The sequence below is a fragment of the Lotus japonicus genome, chromosome 5, assembly GCF_012489685.1.
Source record: "Lotus japonicus ecotype B-129 chromosome 5, LjGifu_v1.2".
Classification (NCBI taxonomy): Eukaryota; Viridiplantae; Streptophyta; class Magnoliopsida; order Fabales; family Fabaceae; genus Lotus; species Lotus japonicus.
Window position 1 is genome coordinate 36,594,719 of NC_080045.1, and position 27,731 is coordinate 36,622,449.

The following is a 27,731-nucleotide window of genomic DNA, read 5'->3' on the forward strand; positions in this document are numbered from 1 at the left end:
TTGGAGTATCTGTAATTATTTTGATCATGTTCTTATTCTTATTTATTTCTCAGTTTCACAATTTCAAGATAGAACTAATCATGTTTTACCAATTCTATCATTAACTTAATGGTGAGAGGAACATTGAAATGTCACAATTAATAAGAGAAATAAAAGGTATATTAGGAAATAAAAGGTACATAGAAATTTTAATAAAATAAAAACATTAAATACTATTTCTTAATACATGTTTCACAACTTCAAAATGACAGTTATTAAGAAACAGATGGGGTACATAATACCTCACTCCCTCCATTCCTAATTATAAGACCACTTGATGACAATTATGATTATTAAAAAAACATGTAATGAGACTAATTAATGCATTAATTATTTTAATTTTTTTTATATAATCTTCCATATTTACCTTATCTCTTTCATCGTTGTATTAAGAAGGGTAAGGATCGGTTGTAGTCCCTGAGGGTTAGCTCAAGTGGTAAGAGTTAGAGAACATAAGAGTTGGCTGGGATGAAGGGTGAAGGGTATAGGATTCCAACCATGAGGAGGGATTAATTTACTAACATCACTAACATTTGTATATCAAAAAAAAAAATCATTTGTATTAATTTCTATGCACTGACAGTGTAAAAAGTTTTACACACCCATTCAATCACAACCTTTCATTTCCTATTTTAAGTATTATTAAATTTAAAAGTAATTATAAGTTAACAAAATGAAGGGTTGTGATTGAATGATTGTGTAAAAATTATTTACACCATCAGTGCATAGAAATTAATCTCAATATAAAAACAAATAATAAAATTTTCTTGAAATTAATAGGGGGTCTTATAATAAGGGACACCAAAAAAAATTAAGGGGTTTTATGGTTAGGAACGGATGAAGTATTAACTACATAGTAATATTAATTAAGTAAATGTATGTTAACCATATTTAATGTTACATTTATAAATTTTTAATTATTAACTTTATATCTTTCTTTCACTACTCCTCATATCATCAATAATATATAGTCCCTCCATTCCTATATATAAGTTCATTTTTATCAAAAATAATAATTTATTCTTAAATATAAGTCCATTACAATATTAATGGAATATTAAATATTTTTTTCCAGAACTATCATCATATTTAAAATAAAAAGGTAATGAGATTTTGAAATAATAACATGTAGTGAGATTTAGCTACTCATAACAATGGAATTACAACATAGATTAATCCTCATAGCTAAAACCATCTTACAGAAACTGAGGTTGATCTTCACAGTTTCAGCCCCTTCTACTCCTTCTAAGCAATCACGTTCTATTTCTCTCTGAATCACACTCACACTATTTCTCTACACCGTCCTTGTTAAATTCAAACGCATCATAACGTTTTTAAATCTTATTTTGATCATAACAATTTTATATAAGAAGTTTCACTGGAAATTAAACTATTGATAACGTTTCTGATTTCAGGAGAAACTCAAAAGTATACTACACGCTTCAACGTTCTATCACTCCTTTAAAGGAAAAATGTCTCATAAAGAAGAGTCATGTTGCTACATAACAGTTTTGTAAAGTAGAATCAATCGCTCTTCAGCCTCAAGTCTCTAACCGTTCAATGCCACATCATCAGTCAGATCTAACAAAGATAAATTTTGAGCACCAAAGTCTTAGTTTGATTACAACCGGTTGTCCCACATTCAAATCAAATGACAACTATTTGTTTTGCATTCAAACTAGATCACATGAAGACAAGTTTGCTTCAGCAAAAGGCACGCTGACCAACAAGGAAAAGTACAAGCCATCAACATCAAATTGCCAAATTGTCTCATGTCTGAAAAGTAGCCCAAAGTCTATCACCACCTACTAGCTGACAAATATTATCTTTTTAGCTAAAGGATAGACTCGCTTCTGAAGCAACATTTAATGAAGCTACCAACCAAGCCTTTTGAATAAACGGCTCGATCTCATTTTACAACGGCTATCTCAACGGTTGGATATTGTCTCACAACGGCTACAACACTAGCAAGCAAGTATTTAAGTCACTCTTGAAGATCTGAAGAAAAGAAGACTTAACTCCGAGAATACAATCATTCAAGCATTCATTTCAAACTTCTCAACAGCATTCAAAGCTCAAGCAGAAATTCCTAAGTGTCAAACACAAGCCATTAAGTTCTGCAAGTGAAAGAGAAAACCCCGTACCTTAAAAGAGTCATATATCTTTATTCTCTTTACACTTTTGTTAGAACTCTTAAGTGATCCAAAGTCAGATCTGAAACCAAACACTTAGAGTTCCAGTGCTATAAATTCTCTACCACTACTCTTGAAAGAAGAGAATCCTTGTAGAGTGATTTAAATCTTTGTAAGATTTTGGAAAAGTCCTGAACAATACTTGTAGGAGGAGTCTTGTAGAATACTTGGAGAAGTCCGTGATAATACTTGGAGAAGTCCTGTCGAATACTTGTATTGGAGAAGTCCTTGATACTTGCTAGTGAAAATCTTGGTGGTGGCCAAGTACTGGACGTAGCCCAATCGTTTAGGGTGAACCAGTATAAATCTCTGTGTGCTGATCGTTCTGTCATCACTACTAAAAAAAAGCAAATTAGCGAGGGGCGAAATCCGTCGCTAAATAAGGAAAATTTCGTCGCTAAATGCTAAACATTTAGCGACGGAACGCCATCCGCCGTGTAAAGTGGCGTCGTTGAATATTTACCGAGGGATTTTTCAATCCGTCGCTAATAGCGATGAAAAATTTCCGTTGCTAATTTATTTAATTCCGTCGCTATATCATTTGCCATATTAGTTCTTATTCCGTCGCTATTTGCGACGGTACTATCCGTCGTTAAAGGATTACATTCTGTCGCTAAACAGCTGACCTTTTTATTTCCTTTCCGTCGCTAAATCCCTCCCTAATTAGCGACGGAATTGTTCCCTCACTAATTCATGAATTCCTATATGAATTCTTCTGTCACGTGCGTATCACAGTATAATCTATTATCTATCAATTTCTTATTTTCAGGCACATCCATGTTTCTAACACAAACACAATAAACAACCAATAAGTAGCAGTTCAGTAAATGAATTCTCAATTTACAAGCATATTCAAGCTTAAATCAAAGCATTCATCAAATAAGCAAGTAAATTGCAAAAACATGCATTATAAATTTATGGCATGTAAATTGCAAAGACTAGCAGGCTCAGATTCAAGCATTATTTTGTTTGATAGATGAAAACTTATTTGTTTATTATAAATAGCTACACACTTGAAAATGTTACAAAGATGATACCTAAAGAATTAACATCTGACCCCAAAACAAAAATTTGAAGCAAACCAGCCCAACTGAAGCACCTTATTCACCTGCATTCAAAGAGTGGAAGTCATTTTATGATATTAAGCCTAAAAAAAACAGAAGCACTACTACATCCACAAAGATAAATGAGCAGCATTACAGTCTGATGATCCATTTTGCCCTCCAACAGAAGAGAAAAATGATAAGAAGGGAAATAACAAATAAGAATAGTTTGAATGCCACTTACTTATAGTTATAAGGAAAAATAACCAGAAGCAATTATGCAAATACCTTCATCACAGGTACAAGATTGAATAAAGAATGAAATGATGAGTAGAAGTTGAGTCCAAATGTATTTGATATATCAGGGGATTTGGACTATATAAAAAGAATAAGATAAATTTTGGTGCTGCAACAAAAAATAAAATATTATTCATGAATTTCTTCCTACCTACAAAGAATGCCCTCTTTGACTCTGTCCTTTTTGTTTGTCTCTCTATATCTGGCACTAATGGAAATCATATCTAATAAAGTAATGATACAACTTGGATACACAACACTTCTAAGGCACTGCTTGCAGTTGTCCTTGGAGAGGTTTGGGTGCACTGAGCAAGGCCTAGGAAGAATTTGTCCTCAGAAAAAATAATTTTGTTGGCTACAAATATATCAGAAAATAATCTTTGTGCTTTAACGTTTCAAAACACTAAGAAGTGATATATAAAACAATATGTTTCAGGGTAAAATGTGATGGTCACTTGCCCATATTACAAAATAGTATCACATGCTCAAATATATTCAACAATTAATTATTATCAAAATTGTCTACCACTGCTTTAAGTTGTATTACATAATGGTGGCACAAGTCTACTCACAAACCTAATCTATTGTAGTAGTTACAGGTATTATCAATTGGCAGCAGCAACACACAAATGAGAACCAACAAAGTAGAGATAACAAAAAATAAGAAATGAACTTATTGTTTTTTGTCAAATCTGATATCAGGAAAGGAAGTACCTAATATTTGGACTAACCTCACCTCCACCAGTGCAATAGGCTGCTCACTAAGAGAAAAAGAAGGGAAAATGTGATCCAATTTCCCTTGACCATTCTGGGAGTTATTTCTATGTGGAAGGACAACCACTGAATCGATTTGCTGCCCATACTGCAGTTGCCGCATTGCTACTTCCGCCACCAAGCCCTACCCCTATGCTTCTAATGCAGTTTCATGAAACTATCAATGCATTGCCACTTTCACCTATTCCTTGCAAACTTTCTCCTTTGTCACTGACTACCGGTGAGTTTTTCAATATATGGGTTGTGATCTTCGAAGGGACTGAGCTGATGATTTGTGCTGCAACCATGCTTTAAGTTTCCTGTCCAGGTCTTCTGCTGGCATCCATTGCTCGGTTTCAAGTTCTCAACTCCAACAAATCATACCAAGCCATTGTAGAAATTCCTACCAGGTTGCTGCATCAGAAAATGGGAGCCACCTACACAAAAAATTCAAATCCATGTTAATTAGCTAGTCATCCAAACTTGCTATTACAGCAAAAAAATTGCTAAATGATATTTATCTTCATGCATGATCTGTTTTTTAGAAACATGTATCTTCATTTTCAATCCTGGGAAAGAAAAGTAGGTTGCCATAAAACAACTATACATGTATGGTGAAATCAATGTATCTAAATGATATTTATCTTCATGCCTTGGATTCTTGCCATAGCTAAATGGTATTATCATTCAGCAGCTAAGTGGGTCATGTGATTATTGAGTACTTCCAGGTTACTACTACCTTACAAATTTGAGTCACTGCTAAAGGAAATTTTGATAAATCACTCTACTGTGATAAGTTTGGACTATGGAGTGGAATGTTAGAAACTTTTTGACACACAATCAAGTAAGTAATCAACCAAGCAAATATAAACCTGTTTATTGAAACTTTAGAGGGATGTTTCAATTTTCTTTGCAACTTTTCTTTTGGACAAAAGGGAAGAAACAATTAGAGAAATTAGCAAACAAAATTCATTAACAAGACTTGTCCATTACAAAAGAGAATTGCAGGGCCTCACCTTATAAGATCAGTATTAGTAGCAAGTGGCCCTTTGAAATTAAAATATGCAGTTATGCAGGAATGACAAAAAAACTGCACATAAAACAGATTAGCAGCTATAGAATAATATGGTTATCTTCTAAATTTAATTTTGTAATCTCACTAATGATATGACTGTGAGATTAATTTAGAGACACCACCAGTCCACCACTACATACACATGCAACTGTTGTTCAATTTTCAAGTTTGTGGACATGGATCGCATCACTTTCCAGCTCTTTCTCACATCATATTCTCTTTTTCCCTTTCCATTCACAAGGTACGTTACAGTCCTCATTGCCTATGTCCATGTATCAACTTCCTCTTGCCAGCAATGAACTATAAAACTAAAGTATGCTTTTTTATAAATTATTTGCATTTGATCTATGGAGATTCCTTACGAATATGAGAAAGGGATCTCACTAGCAAAATAAATGGTGAGCGGAAGAAGAAGAATTTCAATTACCTGAGAAATTTTCGTTTTCGTTAACCGGCGATGGAGGATGAGGGTTCCCTTAAGCTTGTGGTGGTTTGCGAGCGACGAGCGGTCGAGAAGGAGAAGGCGGCGGCCATGTGAGAGTCAGACACGCGAAGGGGTTTGAAAGTTGTTGTGTGTGGCTTCGACACACAAGATGAAGGAGGCGTTGGCTGGAGGGTTTGCAAGTGGAGGAGGCGAGGCTTAGAGGCGGCGAGGGCTGCACCTGGCTGAGCGGCGGCGCAACGGAGGAACAGTGGCAGAGGGAGAGGACGCGCGAGATCTGGAGATTTGGGCGCGGTTGAAGATCTGCAGAGGGAGAGAGAGAGAGAGCAAGAGAGCGGCTGGGAGTGAGAGAGGGAGAGGGGGGCCTACAGCCGGCGGCGGCTGGGCGTGGGAGGGAGCGGTGGCGATGAACAGTCAGTGAGATGAGAGGGCGGCGGCCGTGTGAGAGGAGAGGTTTCGATCTGAGTGTGTTTGTGAGCATGAGTGAATGGATTTGGTCAAGTGTTTAGAAATATTTTAACCTAGTAGTGTTTTTAAAGTAAAATATATTTATTTCAAAACATATTATAAAATATGTCATCCAGTTCAAATGGCTAAGGCGTTTCCATTTGGAGACAAGACCCAGGTTCGAATCTGGGAGGAAAATTAGTCATTTTTAAAAAACAATATATTTAGCGACGGAATTTCTGTTAGCTTTCCGTCGCTAACTTCTTACAAAATTTACCGAGGGAATTAGCGACGGGAGGTCAGCAGCGACGGCATAAATCCGTCGCTAATGTGCAATATAAAATAATAAAATGGAAGTAGCGACGGAACAACAGCGAGGGGTAACATCCGTCGCTAAATTTTAAAACTGAATGTTCATTTTCAAAACGTCGATCCGTCGCTGATTCCGTCGCCAATAGCGACGGATTATGTTCCCTCGCTAAAATCCGTCGGTAAATCACGTTTTTTTAGTAGTGCATATTTACTATTTTACTTCCGCTGCACTAAACAGTTTGTGAAAAGTCATACTTAAACGTTTTTACAAAATAACTTATATTCTTTTCTTAAAACAAAGTTTAAAAAGTAAATTTCAAGTACACAATTCAAACCCCCATTTCTTGTGATACTTATTTGCATCTCAATTGGCATCAGAACTTAGTCTCTAGAAAACTAACATCTTAAACAGGTGTAGAGTAAAGATCCATGGCAGAAGATCTAGCAATAGCTACGAGCTCATCCACCAACAAGCCTCCATTCTTTGATGGAACTGAATATCCGTACTGGAAGACCCACATGCAACTATTCATTGAGTCCTCAAACTACAAACTGTGGGACATCATTGAAAATGGAAACATTGGTCACAAAGATAAAGCTAGAGAACCTATAAAGAAAGATCAACTAACAGAAGCACAACGCAAAGACTATCAACTCCACGCTAGAGCAAAGTTGTTCCTGTTATGTGCTTTGAGCAAATCTCAGCTGGACAAAGTTGATGGTCTAGCTACAGCCAAAGAAGTCTGGGAAGCTCTAGGACTTGCGTATGAAGGTACAGCAAATGTCATACAAGCCAAAGTGAGCTTACTTGTGGCTGAATATGAAACCTTCAAGATGAAGGAAAATGAAAGCATTGATGATATGTTTGGAAGATTCCAAACCATCGTTAACGGTCTTAGGAATCTTAATTGCAAATATGAAAATGTTGATCAAATCACAAAGATTCTAAGATTCCTTCCCAGGAGATGGAGACCCAAAGTCACCGCTATTCAAGAAGCTAAAGATCTCAGCACATTGAGACTGGAAGATCTCCTCGGATCTCTAAAGGTTCATGAAATAGAACTGGCAAATGACGAAGGACTGAAGAAGCATAAGAACATTGCGTTCAAAGAAAACAGTTCAAAAGCCATTCAAACAAAGGAACAATCTGAAGAAGAAGAATCCTCAGAAGAACTGTCAGGGGATGAACAAGCTCTCTTCAACAGGAAGTTCAAGAGAATGTGGATCAAACAACAAAAAGGAAAAGGAACATCAAGGAAAGACAACAAACGAGAATCAAGCATGAAAAAGAAATCTTTCACTCACAAAGGTGAAAGCGGCTCAAATATAGACAAGAGCAACATTACATGCTTCGAATGTAAAAAGCCATGTCACATCAAGCCGGACTGTCCAAGACTAGCGAAAAAGTCAATCAAGAAACCATTTTACAAGAAAAAGAAAGCCTTAGCAGCCGGATGGGATGACTCTGAGGACAGTTCAGAAGATGATGATGAAGATGAAGATGAAGATGCACTCGTTGCTCTCATGGCATCTGCAGAAAGTTCAGACGATGAAGAGGATGATGAGGTAAAACCTGGAAATCTTAAAGAAGAATTCAATGAACTACTTGAACATTCATATGCATTATCTGAAAAATACAAAACCTTAAAGAAACAGTTTGCTAAGCTACAACTAGAGCATGAAAAAGTGTTGACATAAAAGAACCACATAGTTAAAGAAAACACTGCCTTAAAGGAACAAGATTCCGTTAAGGAAATAACTACTTTGAAGAAAAGAATTAAAGTTTTAATAGATGATTTATCTACATTCACAATTGGTCATGATAATCTAGTTAAACTGTGCGGCAACAGTCGCGAACTGTATGATAAAAGTGGATTAGGTTTTGACAATGAATCAGCCTCATCTAGTGAAAACATGACTGACATATCCTTTACATCATCTGAGTCTGGTCAAACTAAGTTTGTTGTGAACTGCAAAATTGAGCGAGATGAAAGGAAAACTTCTTATGAAAAGAAGGTTCCTCCTAAAAATGCTACTAACCCTTCAGGACCCAAGAAAATATGGGTACCTAAAAAGTCAATTATCTCTGTTGCAGACTTATTTAACAGAACGAAGGAAACGCCAACAATGGTACCTGGACAGTGGATGCTCGCGTCACATGACGGGAGAAAAGTCTATGTTCCCAAAGATCCAAACTAAAAGGAATGGTGGATCAGTTACTTTTGGAGGAAATCAGAAAGGACTCATTGTTGGAGAAGGTAATGTTGGTAAGGAACCACTCCTTGTGATTAATAATGTTCTGTTGGTTGAAGGATTAAAACACAATCTACTTAGCATACGTCAATTATGTGATAGTGGGTTCACTGTTTCCTTCAATAAAGTGAAGTGTAGTGTCACTGATACCGATGACAAGATCATCTTTGAAGCTCAGAGACAAGGGAATCTATATAAGACGAACTTGGAAAATCTAGCAAATAAAAATGTAACTTGTCTAGTATCATCAGAGGACAATACTTGGCTTTGGCATAGCAAGCTAGAGCATGCTTCCTTAAGGACCATCACTAAAATCATAAGTAATGACTTAGTACGTGGTCTGCCAAAACTGACTATCAAATCTGATGTTACATGTTCTGCTTGTGTTCAAAGCAAACAGCATCGTACCTCCTGTCGAGCTAAAAACTTTGTCAGCACCAGCAAACCTCTGGACCTTTTATATATGGATTTGTCTGGACTTACTAGAGTAGCTAGTATCTCTGGAAGAAGATATTGTTTTGTCATACTCGATGACTACACAAGATTTTGTTGGGTATTTTTTCTAACAAGCAAAGATGAAACCTTCCGAGCATTCAAAATATTCAGCAAGAGAGTTCAGAATGAAAAAGGCTACTGCATCACAACCATCCGCAGTGATCGTGGAGGAGAATTTGTAAATGAAGATTTTGAAAAAATTTGTGAACAAGAAGGCATCACTCATCAACTCTCAGCTCCCAGAACTCCTCAGCAAAACGGTGTTGCTGAACGCAAGAACAGGTCACTTCAAGAAATGGCAAGAACGATGCTAAGTGAAACCTCTCTACCTAAGTACTTTTGGGCTGAAGCTATTGAAACTGCTTGCTACATCCAAAACAGAATATCCATGCGACCGTTACTAAAGAAGACTCCTTATGAGCTATAGCGTGGAAGACGTCCTACCGTTTCGTACTTTCATCCTTTTGGGTGCAAATGTTTCATACTCAACACTAAGGACAATGTTGGAAAATTTGACAACAAATCTGATCAAGGTATTCTCCTTGGATACCTAAGTACTTTTGGGCTGAAGCTATTGAAACTGCTTGCTACATCCAAAACAGAATATCCATGCGACCGTTACTAAAGAAGACTCCTTATGAGCTATAGCGTGGAAGACGTCCTACCGTTTCGTACTTTCATCCTTTTGGGTGCAAATGTTTCATACTCAACACTAAGGACAATGTTGGAAAATTTGACAACAAATCTGATCAAGGTATTCTCCTTGGATACTCCACTCACTCTAAAGCCTACAGAGTTTTCAACTCTAGGAAGAAAGCAGTCGAGGAATCCATCAATGTCAAGTTTGACGATCACTCAACCGAATCAACTGATCGTTTGGAAAGAGACTTTCTAAATCTTGATCTATCTGATCAAGAGGATGAAGAGATCTCCAAGGAAGTTCTACCCTCTGACGTCTCACCTGTAGAACAGTCCACTGCTTCTCAATCAGAGTCTCAAGAACCGTCTGATCATGTGATGACATCAAGTGGTATCTCTCTACCAAAGGAGTGGAAATACAAATCTAATCATCCACCAGAACAAATTATTGGAAGTGTCTCAGAAAAAGTCAAGACAAGATCCGCCTTCAGAGAAGAATCCAACAGCGCATTTATTTCAGAAATTGAACCTAAAATCGTAGATGAAGCTTTACGAGATGAAGGATGGATCCTAGCCATGCCAGAAGAACTAAATCAGTTCGAAAGAAGCGAAGTCTGGACACTCGTACCTAAGCCTAAAGGAAAATCAATCATTGGTACCAAGTGGGTTTTCAGAAACAAGATGGATGAAAATGGAAAAGTAACAAGGAACAAAGCAAGACTGGTTGCTCAAGGGTACCATCAACAAGAAGGAATTGATTACACAGAAACCTTTGCTCCCGTGGCTAAAATTGAAGCAATTCGCATTCTTCTAGCTTTTGCATGTCAACACTCCATCAAATTATATCAAATGGATGTCAAAAGTGCCTTTTTGAATGGGGTAATTGAAGAAGAAGTTTATGTGAAGTGTAACACCCCGATTTCGGTGGCGTCACTTTAGTAACCAAAAAGAAATTAAAGCGGAAAAACGTGAATAAATTTTTTTTTGATTTGCTTAACTGATAAAACTACGAACTTAATGAAATAAAACTCATAGATAAAAGACAGCATGACTAATGTACAATATATAATTACAGCCCCCGCTGTAAGTAGCGAACCACGTCACGAGTATCCTCCAGTGACAGGAAGTAACAAAAAGTAACGCTCGTAGGCAATATGTACAATCCAAAAGGGAAGGTCAAGTGTTCGCAACACAATCCCTCAAAAATGAGAATAAGTCAGCCCATACGGCCTAAAACAAGACCCCCTAGTACAACCATCTCTCTGTGATTTCCGTAGAGAAACCACACAAAAAGCTATCGGTCAGGAAACTACCTGTCCCCAAATGAAACATGACGGTCAGAGCTATGACTCTACTCCTACACTAATCCTGTCTAGAGGAGCTCACACCAGCACTCATAACTGCATACTAGCATGATCATCATCCGAATCGGAATCCAGAACGACTAAGTCAATGTACACCATCCTCCCTCCTCTCGCTACCGTGACACGCTCCTGTGCTAGCCTCACGGGCTTAGGGCCCGAGCCATGGTCATCAATGACAGCAACAGTGGGTGAGCTAGACTCCGCAGAAGTCCCTCCCACAGGCTCCTCCTCTGAGGGGTCCTCATCATCCGAAGATGACGGTGGTGGTGGTGCTCCTACACCGGGTCTGCAGTGCATGCCGGGTGGCAGGTTGAAGCTCACAGTGTATCTCCTCAGCACTCCTTCCGTCAAGTGTCCCAGACGGTCGACACGGTCCTCCATAATCCTCCCCGAGTAAGTCGCTCGGTGGCCAGCGGGGTCGACCACCCATGAGCCGGGGTCATCCTGATCGAGCATCTCGAATCTAGTCCCCCCCCCCCGAAGGGTGAACCATCGTGAACCAGTCCTCCATGATAGCATAAGCTTATACAATACATTATGAGTTTATCCATTGTTTGGTGATGACATTGTATTGTATAAGCTTATCCATCAAAGTCCCCTTATACGTTAAAATGACGTATTATTTAATCCATCATGTGAGTGATGGATAAGACATGATAAGGTTGTGACGTATAAGTCACCATCCCCACCACCCTCCATTGCTGCCAACTTACACTACCATTAGCACCACCACCACCCGATCACCGCCGCCATCACCACCACCGCCGCCCTACCGCCACCACCACCATAATCACCGCCACCACAACCCTATGGCCACCACCACCATAATCGCCGCCACCACTCTATTGCTACCACCGCCACCACAACCACCACCCTATCACCACCACCACCACCATTGCCTCCACCCTCAACCGTCGCCGCCACCCTACTAAGCCGCCACCGCCTTACCACCACCACCACCACCCTATTGTCGCACGACAACCACCATCGCTGCCACCACCCGATCACCACCACCGCTGCCACCACCGGTGTTGCCGCCACCGCCAGCACCACCACCACCGCCCTACCGCCACCACCGACACCACAACCACCACCCTATCGCCACCACCACCACCATTGCCTCCACCCTCCACCGTAGCCGCCACCGCCTTACCACCACCACCACCACCGTATCATCGTCACCACCACAACCACCATCGCTGCCACCATCACCACCAACCTATCTCCACTGTCACCACCACCGCCACCAACACCAACCTACCACCATTGCCGCCACCACCACCAACCTACCACCACTTCCATCACCACCGCCACCACTGTTATAATCACCTCCATATTTGATTTTTATTATATATCATTATTCAATACTTCATTAAACATAAAATTGCATTAATTTAAACGATATGATAAATTATACAGAGTATGACCAAACGCTTGATAGTATAAGAAAGTTATCAGGGCTTATACTATCAGGCCTAATACTATCAGGTCTTATACTATCAGGCCTTATACTATACGTCGCACCAAACGGGCCCTTATGTAAGTAATAACTCCAATAGATACAGTTTAAGGGATAGCTACTTAGGCTTAGTAGTTAGTGATAGCATCATAACATTGTATATCTCCCAATGAATATAAATGACAATAATAATAATTAACATGCATCAAGTAAGATTAACAAGTATCAATCACACTCGGCAACTAAGTCAGTATGCATGTTGCATGAATGAGATGTCGGTTGACAAGATGCATTCCGGAGGGATGGGCATCAACGGATCAGCCCTAACACCAACCACGGTGGGACCAATTCGGCCCGCGTGCCTCTTACACCAACAACAACGGTAGTCAGATCAGCAGTAAACCCGGAGGTCTGCCATTTCGGTCTGCTACTAAGAATCACCGCAGTGTTCTTACGTGGAAATCCGGTCTTATGACCATTTTGGAATCCATCGAGGTCCGGCATCCCACCGTGTATTAACCTCTTAATGTGTGCATGAATGCAAAGTGATTAGCCAAACAACGTCTCCGACCTCACTCGACACGTCGCCACGTGTTCTAGCTAACTTATTGTCTCTAAAAGCATACCCTAAGGCAAATGTCGATTCTGCGACAAAAGACAATTAATTATAAATACATTATCTCATGATGGTCAAAACTGCTCAGCGAGCAAAGAGTATTTTGGTCAATATTTTTAGCTCAGAATTTCAAAATTGGAAATTCGAAAAACAAATTGGATGGGGACGTCACCAACGACGTTTATAACAACAAATCCTACTAGCGCTAAGCTAAGTCGAAAGTTTTCAGTATAAAGGATGAAACTTTGTCTAAAAATGGGTATTTGGAGCAGAATTGAAACTCGGCGGAAATTCGGCGAGAATCGGCGAAATGTAATCCGCTAAACATGCTCTTGGGCACGTAGGGAAGAGGTTTAGATAGAAAGATGAAGTTATTTGGACAGTTTTGCAAAAACCTCAAAACTTAGAGCACAGAAAGATATAGTGAAAAACGACGGAATTGACGATCAGAAGTAAGGACTAGCATCTATACCTCGATACCTTCAAGTAGCAATTGTCAGAGCAACGATCAAGCAAGAAACGGCGAAAATCTTCTTCTCCCATCCTTCTCCTTAAGCTCGCGGGTTTGGGTTGCAAATGGTGAAGAGTTTTTGGTTTCTCTCCTATTTATAGGGGATGGGAAAATGCGGGAAAATGAAAATTTTGCGATTTCGATTTTTCCTGTGCCATCCTCCGTGAATTCTAAGATAGGTTTTGGCGACAGAATTCCAAAACTCAAAAGAGGTTTCTTGGAATTAAGGTAAACAATCCAAAGTCGGTGTAAATCTATTTTACCCGAAAAACTACTTTTTGCAGTGAATGTCGGATGAGAAAACTTTCTTCTGAGGAAAGATTGGAAACATCAAGAGAAATGGGTGTACCTGTGTGGAATCTTCGTTTGAAGCTCCGAATAGATAAAGTCTTCATCGACCGTTCATTTTAGGTTTCTTGAGCTATCAGGGTTTTAGTTTCGGCAAACCTCCGAGAATTAGAATCGGACGTTCGTATATCTCAGGGTTTCGTATCGAAACGCTTGTCATGGAAGGATTAAGAGAAGTTCTAACATTTCTCTGAAGATTTTTGGAATTAGTTTCCATCGTGTCTTTAAGTGCAAATCAGCTATTTACTAGCGCTCTTGCCCTAGGTTTAAGCGTATACTAATCGTGCTATATCTTTTATCGACTTTGATACAATCCTTAGCCTTTTCCTGAACTTTCTCCTTCATAAATTTATTCCATTCAATAAACACTTGTTCAAGTTTTCCTTCACGATACATCAAACCTAATCGTGAATAGGAATTTTATTCCCTTATTCTAAACTTAAAAACTTGGGTCTTACATGAAGCAGCCTCCAGGATTTGAAGAACCATCAGCCTCTGAACATGTATTCAAACTCAAGAAAGCTCTTTATGGTTTAAAACAAGCGCCAAGAGCATGGTACGATCGTTTGAGCAGCTTTCTCATGAAGAACGGTTTCTCAAGGGGAAAGATCGACAACACACTGTTCAGAAGACATCTGAAGGACGATTACATTCTTGTACAACTGTATGTTGATGACATCATTTTTGGAGCCACCAGTGATAAACTATGCAAAGAATTTTCGACACTCATGCAAAGCGAATTAGAGATGAGTATGATGGGAGAACTGAAATTCTTCCTTGGTCTCCAAATCAAGCAAGAGAAAGTCAAGATTTACATACATCAGACCAAATACATAAAGGATATGCTCAAGAAATACAACATGCAAAATTCAAATGAGATGAGCACTCCAATGTATCCAAACACCATTCTGGACAAGAACGATGAGAGCTCACCGGTTGATCCAACATCGTACAGAGGAATGATAGGATCTCTTCTGTATCTTACATCAAGCAGACCTGACATCATGTTCAGTGTTTGCCTATGTGCCAGATTCCAGTGATTTCAGGCTAAATGGGTACTGTGACGCTGACTATGCTGGAGATAGAGTTCAGCGAAAAAGCACCAGTGGAGGATGTCATTTTCTAAGAAACTGTTTAGTTTCTTGGTCTAGCAAAAGACAAAGCACCATCTCTCTATCCACTGTTGCAGCCAGTTCTTGTTGTACTCAACTTCTTTGGATCAAACATCAACTTGAAGATTACAATATCCATGAGAACCACATACCTTTATTGTGTGATAATACAAGTGTTATAAATATAGCGAAAAATCTAGTTCAGCACTCAAGGACAAAGCATATTGAAATCAAACATCACTTCATTAGAGATCTAGTTGGAAAAGGACATATTGATGTGTCTTATGTTCATACTGAAGATCAACTTGCTGACATTCTCACAAAACCATTACTGGAAGGCAGATTCTCAGACTTGAGAAAAAGAATCAATATGCAATCTGCTCATTGAAGGTACGAAAACGCAATCTTTCTATTTTGCAGGTACCGTTCGGTGAATCGATTATGTATCGTTCAGCAGTTCTATCAGCAAGAAGCCAATGATAACTGCTCAAGTGTTACACTGTACTATGAATCTATCTTCGCTACCGTTCAGTCACAGCTGGCAATTCAATTGTCAAAAGTTCAACGTCATCATATCCGTGGAACGTGCTTCAACAGTTCTTTTCTGAAAAGTCACATCACATTCAATGCGTAACAGTTACTCAATCAGCTTTTATCGCGCGTGTAATCTCAACCTATTTGTTTAATGTTTTCTCTCTCCAAAGAAAACTGTCTTTTACACTTCCTTCCAAAACCGTCATTCCATATTCTCAATCAACATATCCCTAAGAGATTTTGTAAACTTCCCTCACGCTATCTCATTTGCAAAATACTCTCTCTATCTCTCTCTCTCTCTCTCTCTCTCTCTCTCTCTCTCTCTCTCTCTCTCTCTCTCTCTCTCTCTTCCAAGAAAAGCAACCCCATTCTCTCTGCAAGTCTCTTTCTTTTCCAAAAACCTAATGGTCGGAGTTCTTGCAACTGCTTCCAAAGCTCCTTCCAAGAAGGGTGGTAAGTCACCTTACACAAAGATTGAAATGGAAATCTTGAAGAGAAGATCTGACAGGATCAATCAGCAACGATCAGTTCAAAACCAAGAGATAAGAGTCGTCTAGACTGAGAAACTGGGTGATAATGCTCTCGTTTCACCAAGATATCTGGACATGAAGGTCTTTGCATTTGTGAAAATAGCAGGACTCACTGATCTCCTGTATCAAGACTGGGAAACTGTATACAATATGGCACAACGTGAGGTTTATGTGCCTCTTGTCAAGGAATTTTATGACTGTGTTGTGGTGAAGAGTCGGGAAACCATCAAGTCAAGGGCGAACAACAAGATCATCGACGTCACACTGCAAGACGTCGCTGAGGCTCTCAATGTGAGCCTTGTTCAAGGCGAGAGATACTCTCCCGTTTGGTTGTCAAAGGCATAAGACTACCGGTGTATCTGGAAAAATCCAGAAGACCCTTTGCTGGTGGAAGTGAGATATCTCAAAGATGAGCTCAAGTTCAACAATGTTGTGACCAGCAAAGTTGTTCTTCCCAAAGATGGTGCTAGAGGACATGTGAATTCACATGCAAGGTACGCTCTCTACAAGATTGTGAAAAGAGTGAAAATCAACCCTGCTCATTTGATGTGGAACTACTTGCTCAACTTTCTGGAAATGGGAAAAGGATAACTTCCTTTTGGATCCCTATTGACTGTGATTCTTGAGAAGAAAGGTATTACCGCCGAGTTTGTAGAGAACAAGGCTGAACGATTGGAAGAATATATCATCTGGCCTACTCCAATCAAGCTGGGAGATGTGAGCAAAATGAACATCACCTATGATGACTCGGAGGTCCCTGATGAATATCTGACCAAGAAGAAAAGAGCTGTAAGAGAAAAGAAGAAAACCGATGCCACTGCCAAAGCTGGCAAAGGAAAGTTGAAAAACTTGAAGGAACTAGCTGATCAAGTTGGCAAGGAACCAACCAAGAGAGTTGTTTCTGGTGCCTTACGAATCGCACCGTTTCCTGAGGACAAGCCGGAACAGTCCAGGAATGTGCCCAAAGCTCCTACCAAGGAACGATCCATCTAAATCATCAAAGGTGGAGTTCCAGTACAACCTGCTTCTCATCCCATTGCTTCAAGAACAAGATCTGGGCAAGGGTCTCCAGCTTGCAAGCCTGGAGAACCCAAGAAAAAGCTTAAACGCCTGAGGAAGTAGTTTGATGATGAACCTGCTGAACAAGTTCAACGGCCCCTCTACTGTAAAAAGAAGATCTTGGCTAGTGAACCTGATGAGCTAGTTGATGAAGAAGACCTTGTCCTTCACACCAAGCTATCAAACTCCTTGGAAACCACTTTTCCACATCAAGAGGTAATCTCTGAACTTTCAAATCAAGAATTTGTTAATTCTTTATTTGATGACACATGTGATCCAAACCACTCTATCACACCACAACACCCACACCATTCACCAAAATCACTCTCACCTCAACCACACCAAGAAGAACAAATTGTGAATCCCACTGATCACAGTTCTCCAAAATTTTCTCATGTCCTTACTATGGATTCCTCCGATGAGGAACGTTCTGTTCAAACCACCAAACCAAAATCTCAGCTATTTCAGTTTTTCCCTTTAACTCTGACCACTCAAATCGGTCAACCTTTCCAAAACACTACACAAGAACCGTCTAATGAAAGCACCCCAAAACAACACGCAGGGCACGGTACTGTTCGCATCCTTTCTCAAGCGAGAAAGAGGCGTCTTCAGACGCTAGTGTCCTCTGCTATCAAGCGTAGGCGCACTGCAGGAACAACCAAGGCCCATTTCAAGGTCTTTCAGGCAAAATTAATCAAGAGGATTGAGAAGGCCCCAATCATTCTGTATTTGTATCTTGGAAAAGACCTTCTGATGTTGGGTACAAATTTCAACTGGAAGCAAGCAAAGTACCAGATTGGGATGAATGGCAAGTCTGTGCAATTGAAGGTTATGTTGGCACACTGTCCTACGCTTTAATTGTTCTGCTGGGCAATTGGGTTTTCATACTGTTGCCAAGGAACATTCCATACATCATCTTGAATCCAGAAAAGCTTCATTTAATCAAAGGAAAGGCCAAGCTCCAAGAAGAAGGTGAATGTTCAGTTCCACTGAACAGTGCGACTACAGATGAACGGCTCATCATCTCTGATGATGACAATGAAGATGATGATCAAGGGAATGAAGTAGAGCATGTCTATAAAGAGAAACCTCTGGAAGATCAATTTGTCCGCAGAGAAGATTTCGAGGATCATAAGAATCACATCAACAATCTATTCTATGATCTCACCTCCAAGATTGAGCTGATTCTGAACCGTTTTGGCTAATGACCACTCTCTATCTCTCTCTCTTTATGAAGTTTAATTATTGAACATTTGCACTCTGCTCTTTGAACCTTGTTGTTTAAGTACTTAAGTTATTATACATGATATGCACGTCTTTCATGTTTAACGTATTCTTTTTAATAATGCCAAAAGGGGGAGAAGAGAAAGGGTAAGTAGAAAAGTAAAAAAAAAAAATTAACAAAGAATAATTTAGTCAGGGGGAGTGAAGTAAAAGAAGTCTTTAGAACTACAAGCGTCAAACTGTACTCTTTTGAAAACGTTACTAAACTCAGGGGGAGTTTATAATTTCTATACCACCTTTTCTAGAAAATTTGTCATTATCAAAAAGGGGGAGATTGTTAAGTTCAAACGCATCATAACGTTTTTAAATCTTATTTTGATCATAACAATTTTATATAAGAAGTTTCACTGGAAATTAAACTATTGATAACGTTTCTGATTTCGGGAGAAACTCAAAAGTATACTACACGCTTCAACGTTCTATCACTCCTTTAAAGGAAAAATATCTCAGAAAGAAGAAGAGTCCTGTTGCTACATAACAGTTTTGTAAAGTAGAATCAATCGCTCTTCAGCCTCAAGTCTCTGGCCGTTCAATGTCACGTCGTCAGTCAAATCTAACAAAGACAAATTTTGAGCGCCAAAGTCTTAGTTTGATTACAACCGGTTGTCTCACATTCAAATCAAATGACAACTATTTGTTTTGCATTCAAACTAGATCACATGAAGACAAGTTTGCTTCAGCAAAAGGCACGCTGGCCAACAAGGAAAAGTACAAGCCGTCAACATCAAATTGCCAAATTGTCTCATGTCTGAAAAGTAGCCCAAAGTCTATCACCACCTACTAGCTGACAAATATTATCTTTTTAGCTAAAGGATAGACTCGCTTCTGAAGCAACATTTAATGAAGCTACCAACCAAGTCGTTTGAATCAACGGCTCGATCTCATTTTACAACGGCTATCTCAACGGTTGGATATTGTCTCACAATGGCTACAACACTAGCAAGCAAGTATTTAAGCCACTCTTGAAGATCTGAAGAAAAGAAGAATTAACTCCGAGAAAACAAGCATTCATTTCAAACTTCTCAACAGCATTCAAAGCTCAAGCAGAAATTCCTAAGTGTCAAACACAAGCCATTAAATTCTGCAAGTGAAAGAGAAAACCTCGTACCTTAAAAGAGTCATATCTCTTTATTCTCTTTACACTTTTGTTAGAACTTTTAAGTGATCCAAAGTCAGATCTGAAACCAAACACTTAGAGTTCCAGTGCTATAAATTCTCTACCACTACTCTTGAAAGAAGAGAATCCCTGTAGAGTGATTTAAATCTTTGTAAGATTTTGGAGAAGTCCTGAACAATACTTGTAGGAGGAGTCCTGTAGAATACTTGGAGAAGTCTGTGATAATACTTGGAGAAGTCCTGTCGAATACTTGTATTGGAGAAGTCCTTGATACTTGCTAGTGAAAATCTTGGTGGTGGCCAAGTACTGGACGTTTCCCAGTCGTTTAGGGTGAACCAGTATAAATCTCTGTGTGCTGATCGTTCTGTCCTATTTACTGTTTTACTTCCGCTGCACTAAACAGTTTGTGAAAAGTCATACTTAAACGTTTTTACAAAAGAACTTATATTTTTTTCTTAAAACAAAGTTTAAAAAGTAAATTTCAAGTACACAATTGAAACCCTCCTTTCTTGTGATACTTATTTGCATCTCAGTCCTTTGTATATCCTTCTCTGGTGCTTTACCTCTCTTTAAATAGAATATTTTAGGGATTTTCATAAGGGTTATGGCCAGGTAGCACAAACATGCATTAGGAAGCATGATTGTGCTGGCTTTGAACACATTAGCAAAGGCAAGAAGAGTTGGTGCATGATCGCGGTCTTTAAATTACTTTGGCACGGGTGTTGCTTTATGCAACTCGATCGTGCTGTTTCGTCATCACGTTCAATCCACACTTTGACATCCTTTTTAGTGTTCTCTTCCACCTTTTCTACTCTTTGCTCATTTTTACCTACATTATGCAAATAAACTTGAAAGAACGTAGTTACTGTAAAAGAATTGCATAAATTAAGTGTGAAGTGTTAGTGAAGTGAAGACGTTTAGCATGAAATTTAGACTCGCATCAAATATTGTTCGAACTACTTGAGGGTTTTGATAACCATTTGGTCCCAACACTTAGGGAAATCTCATGTAAGGCTAGAAAAAGAAAGAATCACTCAAAGTTAATCGATGCACTTGATTCGAGGTCACTTGCAGAATTTGAAGCTCAAGGCCGCAACTAGAACCTCCTACTTCTAGAATCCACGACCTCAAGGATCGGGAGGCTTCACGTAGCCAAGCTATCACACAACCACGATGGAAGCAATTACTAGAACATGGGTGTGTGAGGATCAAGTCTAGACACGGGTTCGAGGAAACACAAGTCATGCTGAGGAAACGACTTAGATTAAGTAGTTTCCTTTAAGTCTTAGTCTATTCTGTAGGATTAGTTAGTTTATGTGAATTCTTGCACTATAAATAGATCAATGTAGTTTGGAAAAAAATGTTGGACACAAGAATACTAACACTCTAATCGTCCAAGTGGCCATCAATCACATAGACAAGCGACTACACAAGTTAATGTATCAAAGTTTCATTCACCTTCATTTCCTTTTCTTTTCTTTAATTAATGCAATTACCTTTTTTCATTTACTTGCTCTTTCGCATTTTTTTTCACATTTCATTATTGTTTTTGCATTACTTCCATGCTTTCTTTAAGTGTTTTCTTTTACTTTTCATGCACATTTACTTTTAGTTCTTTCCTTTTCGCATTTTAATTCACTCTTCGAGTTTTCTTTCAAAATCCAAGTCTCGGTTCACCAAAACCTAATTTTTTCTGAGTTATCTCAGGATAACTTAGTTTCTTCACCAACATTTTGAAATTAGAACCCTAGTTCACCGCAACTTTGATTCACAAAGTTATCACTGGATGTTTTTTTTTTGTTTTCACTTTTTTTGAGTCAAGAACCTTTTCAAAAATCTAAAAGTTCCAGGCTCACCGAGCCTGAACTTCACAAGTTGTCATCAATAACTCTGGTTTTCTAACTTGTTTTTTAAAAAACTTACATTTTGAACCATATTTGGCAAACTTAGCATAGAATAACTAATAAACCATCAAAATAAAAACCGCATACCTCATAATCTAATCCAAGTCCTAAATCGCTCTTTGGATCCATTTGTTTGTGCAGGAAAGAAAAGAGATGAAATATCCCCATGTAAACACAGGTATATGCACTGAACAATTTTTTTCAATATGGGGAGATGGGGAGGGGGGGAGATAGGTGAAGATATGGGATGTAGTTTCCATTGAAAAAGAAATGCATTTGCTTAAGTCAATGCATAAAACAAGCTACGTAGTTTCCCATGCCTTCAAGAATAATCTTACAAAATGAACACCGCTCAAACCACCAAAAGAAAAAGGTTAGCCACATGAACAAAACATTTACAAGGTTGTCTGTCCTCCTTCACTATATTTTGATGTGATCAAGGGTCTCAGACACGGTTCTCATTCTTGGTCGCAGTTCTGGGTCAAGTTCTGTGCAGTTCAGGGCAACATGAAACGATGCAATAACTTGCTTCTTAGCATTAACCTCGGGCAGAAGAGCTGGGTCTATAATCTCCGACAATGGCAGCTCCTCTCTGAATGCTTTCCTCACAAAACTCTCTAGCTCCTTTTGATCATTTTCAGGTCCAGGATCCGGCACTCGACCGGTCAAAAGCTCTAACAGAACTATCCCAAAAGAATAGACATCGCATTTCTGAGAGAACTTTGTGCCAGCTATGCGCGCCTCAGGTGCCAAGTAGCTTTTAGAGGAAGCTGCAAGTTTTGAACCTATTGCAGAGGTTGCAATGGACTGGTTTGAGTTTTGCCGCTTGTGTGTGAATGTAGTGGTAGACTTTAGGGTACCCAAACCAAGACGAGTAAGTCCAAAACCAGATATGTAAGGATGGAAATCATCATCTATTAGGATTTTTGAAGATTTTAAGTTGCCATGGACGTACTTCCTACCGCTAAATTCGTGTATGTACATCAAGCCCCTTGCAGCTCCTTGAGCAATTTTTAACCTTGCTGCCCATGGTAATGGTGGTAATGAATTGGAAGCTCCACCTGCAAAGAAAGAAACACCAACACAAAGCAAAAAAATCTTAACACAACATTCTAAATGGAAAGTGAAAATTGAAAATGACCTCAAACCACCACTAAGGGTGTTTTAACTTTTAAAATAACCTCATAATCAATTTTAATAGGGAAAAATCAATCTAGATGTAGATGGCAATATAGATGTTTGGGAGTTAATTTGGAGAATTGATTTTAGCCCGAAAATCAATTCTGCTGAAAGCTAGAGAGAGTTGCACAGAATCAGATATTCTAGAATTGAATTCCATGCATATTTTACATACGATATCATGGTAGACAGACACAATTTCCTTTAGCTTACAATGAGACCTCACCAGTTACAACGAAAACAGTAAGTGTGCTTTAGAGTTACAAATCCCCTCCTTTTAACATCTAATTTACGAAATTGTAACTAGAGTTTGGATGTTCAACATCTCAGCAGAGGGGAAATAAAATTCTGTATACTTCCATAAGTTTGAGGACCACAACACCCCAAAACGTGGAATTAAGAACACCAGGGAATGCAGTCCCGAATCACTAGACAGTGATCCCCTGTGGTCCACTATCTAACGAGACATATCACTAGGGAAACAAGATGATTGCATTGGAAACCATGGGTTTTCACTCACTCAAATGGGGTCAATACAATGCAGTGAAATTTTTGGATCCATCACACTATATCTGCCCAGGACCATATAGATACTTAGGATCAATTTGACTGAAAGTCCACTACATATGCTAGAAATAATAACAAAATATGCCAAACATGCACCCACATAAAGTGATCACTGACAAAAGCCATTTAAAAGGGATTTTGGTTCTCAAGTGCAGAAGCACAATTCACTAAAGGACAGGATTGCTTGTGGTCCCCAAATATGCAATGCAAATAGTACACAGTTACATTACAACTAGTGAGAACTTTTATAAGTTTTGTCAATATGCTCCTGTACATGTACAGTATCATCATGGACACAATCACATGGCAATATTATTAGCTCTGGAAAGCAAAAACTTGAATTTGAATTCACTCACAAGATGCCCAACACCACCAATGCCCACTAACACAAAGAAGAAAATTCAATGTAGCAAATACAAGCAACAAGATCCACTTTTAAATGCAACTAAAAATTGGAAACGAGATTCTCTATTTACTTGACTGTGGCATGAAAAATAACACATAGACATCCAAATTAAACATAATGCACTCTCATAGGATCATTAACAATTTGCAAAATTGGATTCTCCTAAATGTTTTTTTTTTATTGAAAATTCTCCTAAACATAATACACTCTCATAGGATCATTAACAATTTGCAAAATTGGATTCTCCCAAATGTTTTTGTCAATTAAAAAACTCAGTTTTCATTAAATAAAAAAATAGATTTTCTCACATTCTTCAATTGGTCGATTGTGTAAACTTTACCCGTCGCCGCATAGAAGTTAAAACTTTTTCAGAAACTTTATGAACAAAAACAAATAGAGTGTTAGGAAGGGAAACCATACCATGCAATGCAGAATGCAAGCTTCCATTGCGGATGAAATCAGTAATGAGGAGTTTCTCATCACTGGCATAGTAATAGGCTCTCAAAGGAACAACATTGGGGTGGCGCAACCTCCCAATAGCCTCCACCTCATACTCAAACTCCTTAAACTTCAACGCCGTGGCATCATCATCACCCTCACTCAGCCGCCGCACAGCCACCGCTGTCGCCGCCGGAATCGACCCTTTCCCGACGCCAACTACCTTGTACACAATCCCACTCCTGCTCTTCCCCACCACATACGCCGAAGCCCTCAACAAATCCTCCAACTCCAACCCAAACCCTTCATCCACCACCACGAATTTCCCCTTCTGCCCCTCCCCTACCCCACCAACCTCACCGCCCTCCACCTTCCCCTTCCCCTCCCTCTCTCCAACACTCAACCTCCGCCGCCGCCGCAGCATCCACGCCGAGAGCAAAACCACCACCCCCATCACCGCCACGCCGGTGACAACCGCCGCAAGAACCAACGACCCGTACCCCTTCTCTTCTCTCACCAAACCGGTTCGACCCGAATTCTGACCCGGGTTCGGATTTTCCGGGTCTTCGCCGGGGAAAATCTCCGGCCCCTTTTCCGCTTCCGGGCACGGATCCCGCAACGGAAACCCGCAGAGTCCGATGTTCCCGGAGAAAGCGGTGGGTCCCTGATTGAGAAGCGACCCCACCTGAGGAATCTTCCCGGTGAGCTCATTATCCCGGAGATCCAAACTCACGGCGACCGGAATACTCCCAAGCGACGGCGGAACCCCGCCGGAGAATCGATTATGCGAAAGATTCAACGTCCCGGCGAGGCCGGTGAGCTCGGAGAACGAATCAGGGAGAGACCCAGTTAACAAATTGGAAGACAAATCCAAATGGGTAAGCCTCTTGAGCGCGGTGATTGACGGAGGTAGAGTTCCGGTGAGGGAGTTGTGAGAGAGGTCCAAAACGACGAGGTTTGTGGTGTCGTTGAAGAGGGTTGAAGGGATGTTTCTGGTGAAGTTGTTGTGAGAGAGAGTGAGTCGTTGAAGCGAAGTGAGGTGGCCGAGTTCAGAGGGTATGTAACCGGTGAGATTCTTGGAAGGGAGAGCGAGTTGAGTGACTCGGTCGCCGGAGCAGGAGACTCCGGTCCAGCTGCACGGCGTGGGGACTGAGTCGGACCACGAGTGGAGGACTCCGGTGGGGTCGGATTCCACGGCGGCTTTTAGAGCTAGAAGTGAGAGACCGTCGGAGTTGAGAGTGGAAATAAATGGAAGAGAGATATAGAGAAGAGTGAAAATGTGGAGAAGCATGGTTTTGTTTTGAGTTGAATTTGGGAATGTGTGTTGGTAGAGTTAGCAACGAGGTGTTGCTGAATGGTGAGTGAAGAAAAGTTAAATTGGAGGTAGAAGAAGAAGAAGAAGAAATGGTTGGAGTGTTGTGGGTGAGATCCCGGGATTGTACTAGGTGGTGGTGAGTGAGGTTGTGTTTGAAATTAGTAGGGGATGGAGGGTGTGATATCGAGGTGGCTAGCACAGTTTGAATTTTTGTCTCAATACTTGTGCTACTTTTCTTTTCTGACAGGTTATCGTTAATGAGTCTGGGAAATGAGTATAATTGTATAAAGTGAACATAAAAGATTTAAATATCAATATTATTATTTGGAAGTACAAATACAAATATAATTTCAATAAATGTTATTTTTTTTTTCACCCAAAAAAGATATCATCAAGTAATGTTACTTTGAAAATATTCAATGTCTTAGTTTGAAGATGTTTGAATTTTCATTTGCATAACAGAGTTTGAAACAATATGCAAATATGCAAGGTCGATAATAAAAAAAATTGAACCCTAATAATAATAATAATTGACCTCTAATAATTTTTTTTAAAGAACATTATTTATTTAAATTGTAAATAGCATCAACAACTTCAAAAATATGTAACTAACATAAACAAAACGTTATATTCTAGTCAATATTATCAAAAAAATAATTAACTACTTAAAAAAAGCCTCTTTCCTAGCATTTTTTGAAGCAAAATTTTCAATCAAGTTTTCATGTTGTATATTCTCCGACAAATTATTCTCAATTGCTATCAATGCTAACCCACTACCTTGCAAATGGCAATCAATCAATTCAACAATTTTCACATGCCAAAAACTCATGCAGTACAAAAGTAAGAATAACAACAAAACAAGCCAAAGTCATCACACTCAAGTGAAGATTCTTGAACAGTAATCAAGCAAGATACAAATTTGTATCAACAATTAATAATTATTGAAGTTAAATCAATTATAACTTCATGAGTAGCATTATTCAAGTTCAACAGTAAAAATTTGCATCATAAATTATTTCTAAAATTTTCAATTTTCCATCAATCCCTTTCATCCCCACAAGATGCAAAGTAAGAAAAAATAAAAAGAGAATAAGAAATTGAAGAGAGAAGAAGGGTACCGGAGTTGAGGGATGAAGGAGGAGATAAATTATCTCCTACGTCAGTACCTTGAAGCAAAAAGAAAAACGAAGCAGAACTGCAAAAGCAAAACGAAACAGGCAAGCAGAGGCGCCGGCGGCCAGGGGCGCGGACGCGCGGTTGAAGCAGTGGCGGACTGGCGGTGGGTGACTCAAGTCGTCTTTTTGACGTTTTAGTGCTTTGTGCTCTTCACGTTTCAGTGCTCTTCACGTTTCAGTTCCAGTGTTTCATTCACCGTTTCAATTTCACTATTTCTAATAAAAAATAGTACTAGGGTTTAAAATGGGGGTGGGTAAATGGGTTAGTGGGCCAAAGTGCCAAACAAAAAAATTAAAAAAAAATCTGTTTGTGAGTCTGCCAAAGTGGGTTAGTGGGCCAAAGAGCCAAACAAACAAAAAATTTGGGCCCCTTTTTTTTTGGAGGCTCTGGGCTGTGGGCCTGCCTGCACAGGCCCAGGCTGGCCCTGACAATATGAATTTTTATTTTGAAATATAAGATAATATGAATTTGTAAAATAGAGTTTGAGTCCATGTATATTAATGGACTAATTGTACTTTCAAAAATGTACAAATCCTGGAAGGAAAATTTGAAGGGATTTTCTAACCTACTAACAACTAACGACTAACATTTGCTTATTCAAACTTTTTTTTAAATGTATTTTTTTTGAAACTAAAAAATTGTATATTAATTGTTATGTGACTTCTATTTTGATATTTTATTTTAAAAATAGTGTGACAAGTATTTGGATAATATTAATAAAAAGAAGAAGAATTTTTTTTAGTTAAAAGACTTTTAAATATGGTGAAGTTATACAAAAATTATGTGTTTTATAATGGAATTAATATACTTAAATTTATCAACGGG

The 27,731-nt window shown here is 39.1% G+C and overlaps 2 protein-coding genes across 2 annotated transcripts; one reads left to right on the forward strand and one right to left on the reverse strand.

Annotated features, from left to right (window-relative positions):
• The first annotated feature begins 7,029 nt into the window (after positions 1–7,029).
• LOC130719492 (uncharacterized) lies at positions 7,030–8,298 on the forward strand. The gene has a single exon (XM_057570116.1). It carries the CDS (start codon positions 7,030–7,032, stop codon positions 8,296–8,298), a length of 1,269 nt encoding a protein of 422 aa, XP_057426099.1.
• Positions 8,299–21,970: 13,672 nt separating this feature from the next.
• On the reverse strand, positions 21,971–25,975 carry LOC130720376 (receptor protein kinase-like protein ZAR1). The gene is made up of 2 exons (XM_057571006.1): positions 24,398–25,975; positions 21,971–22,886 (listed from the first exon to the last, which is right to left on the reverse strand). The coding sequence occupies exons 1-2, from the start codon at positions 25,704–25,706 to the stop codon at positions 22,246–22,248; spliced, it is 1,950 nt and encodes a 649-aa protein (XP_057426989.1). The 5' UTR covers positions 25,707–25,975; the 3' UTR covers positions 21,971–22,245.
• Positions 25,976–27,731: the final 1,756 nt, after the last annotated feature.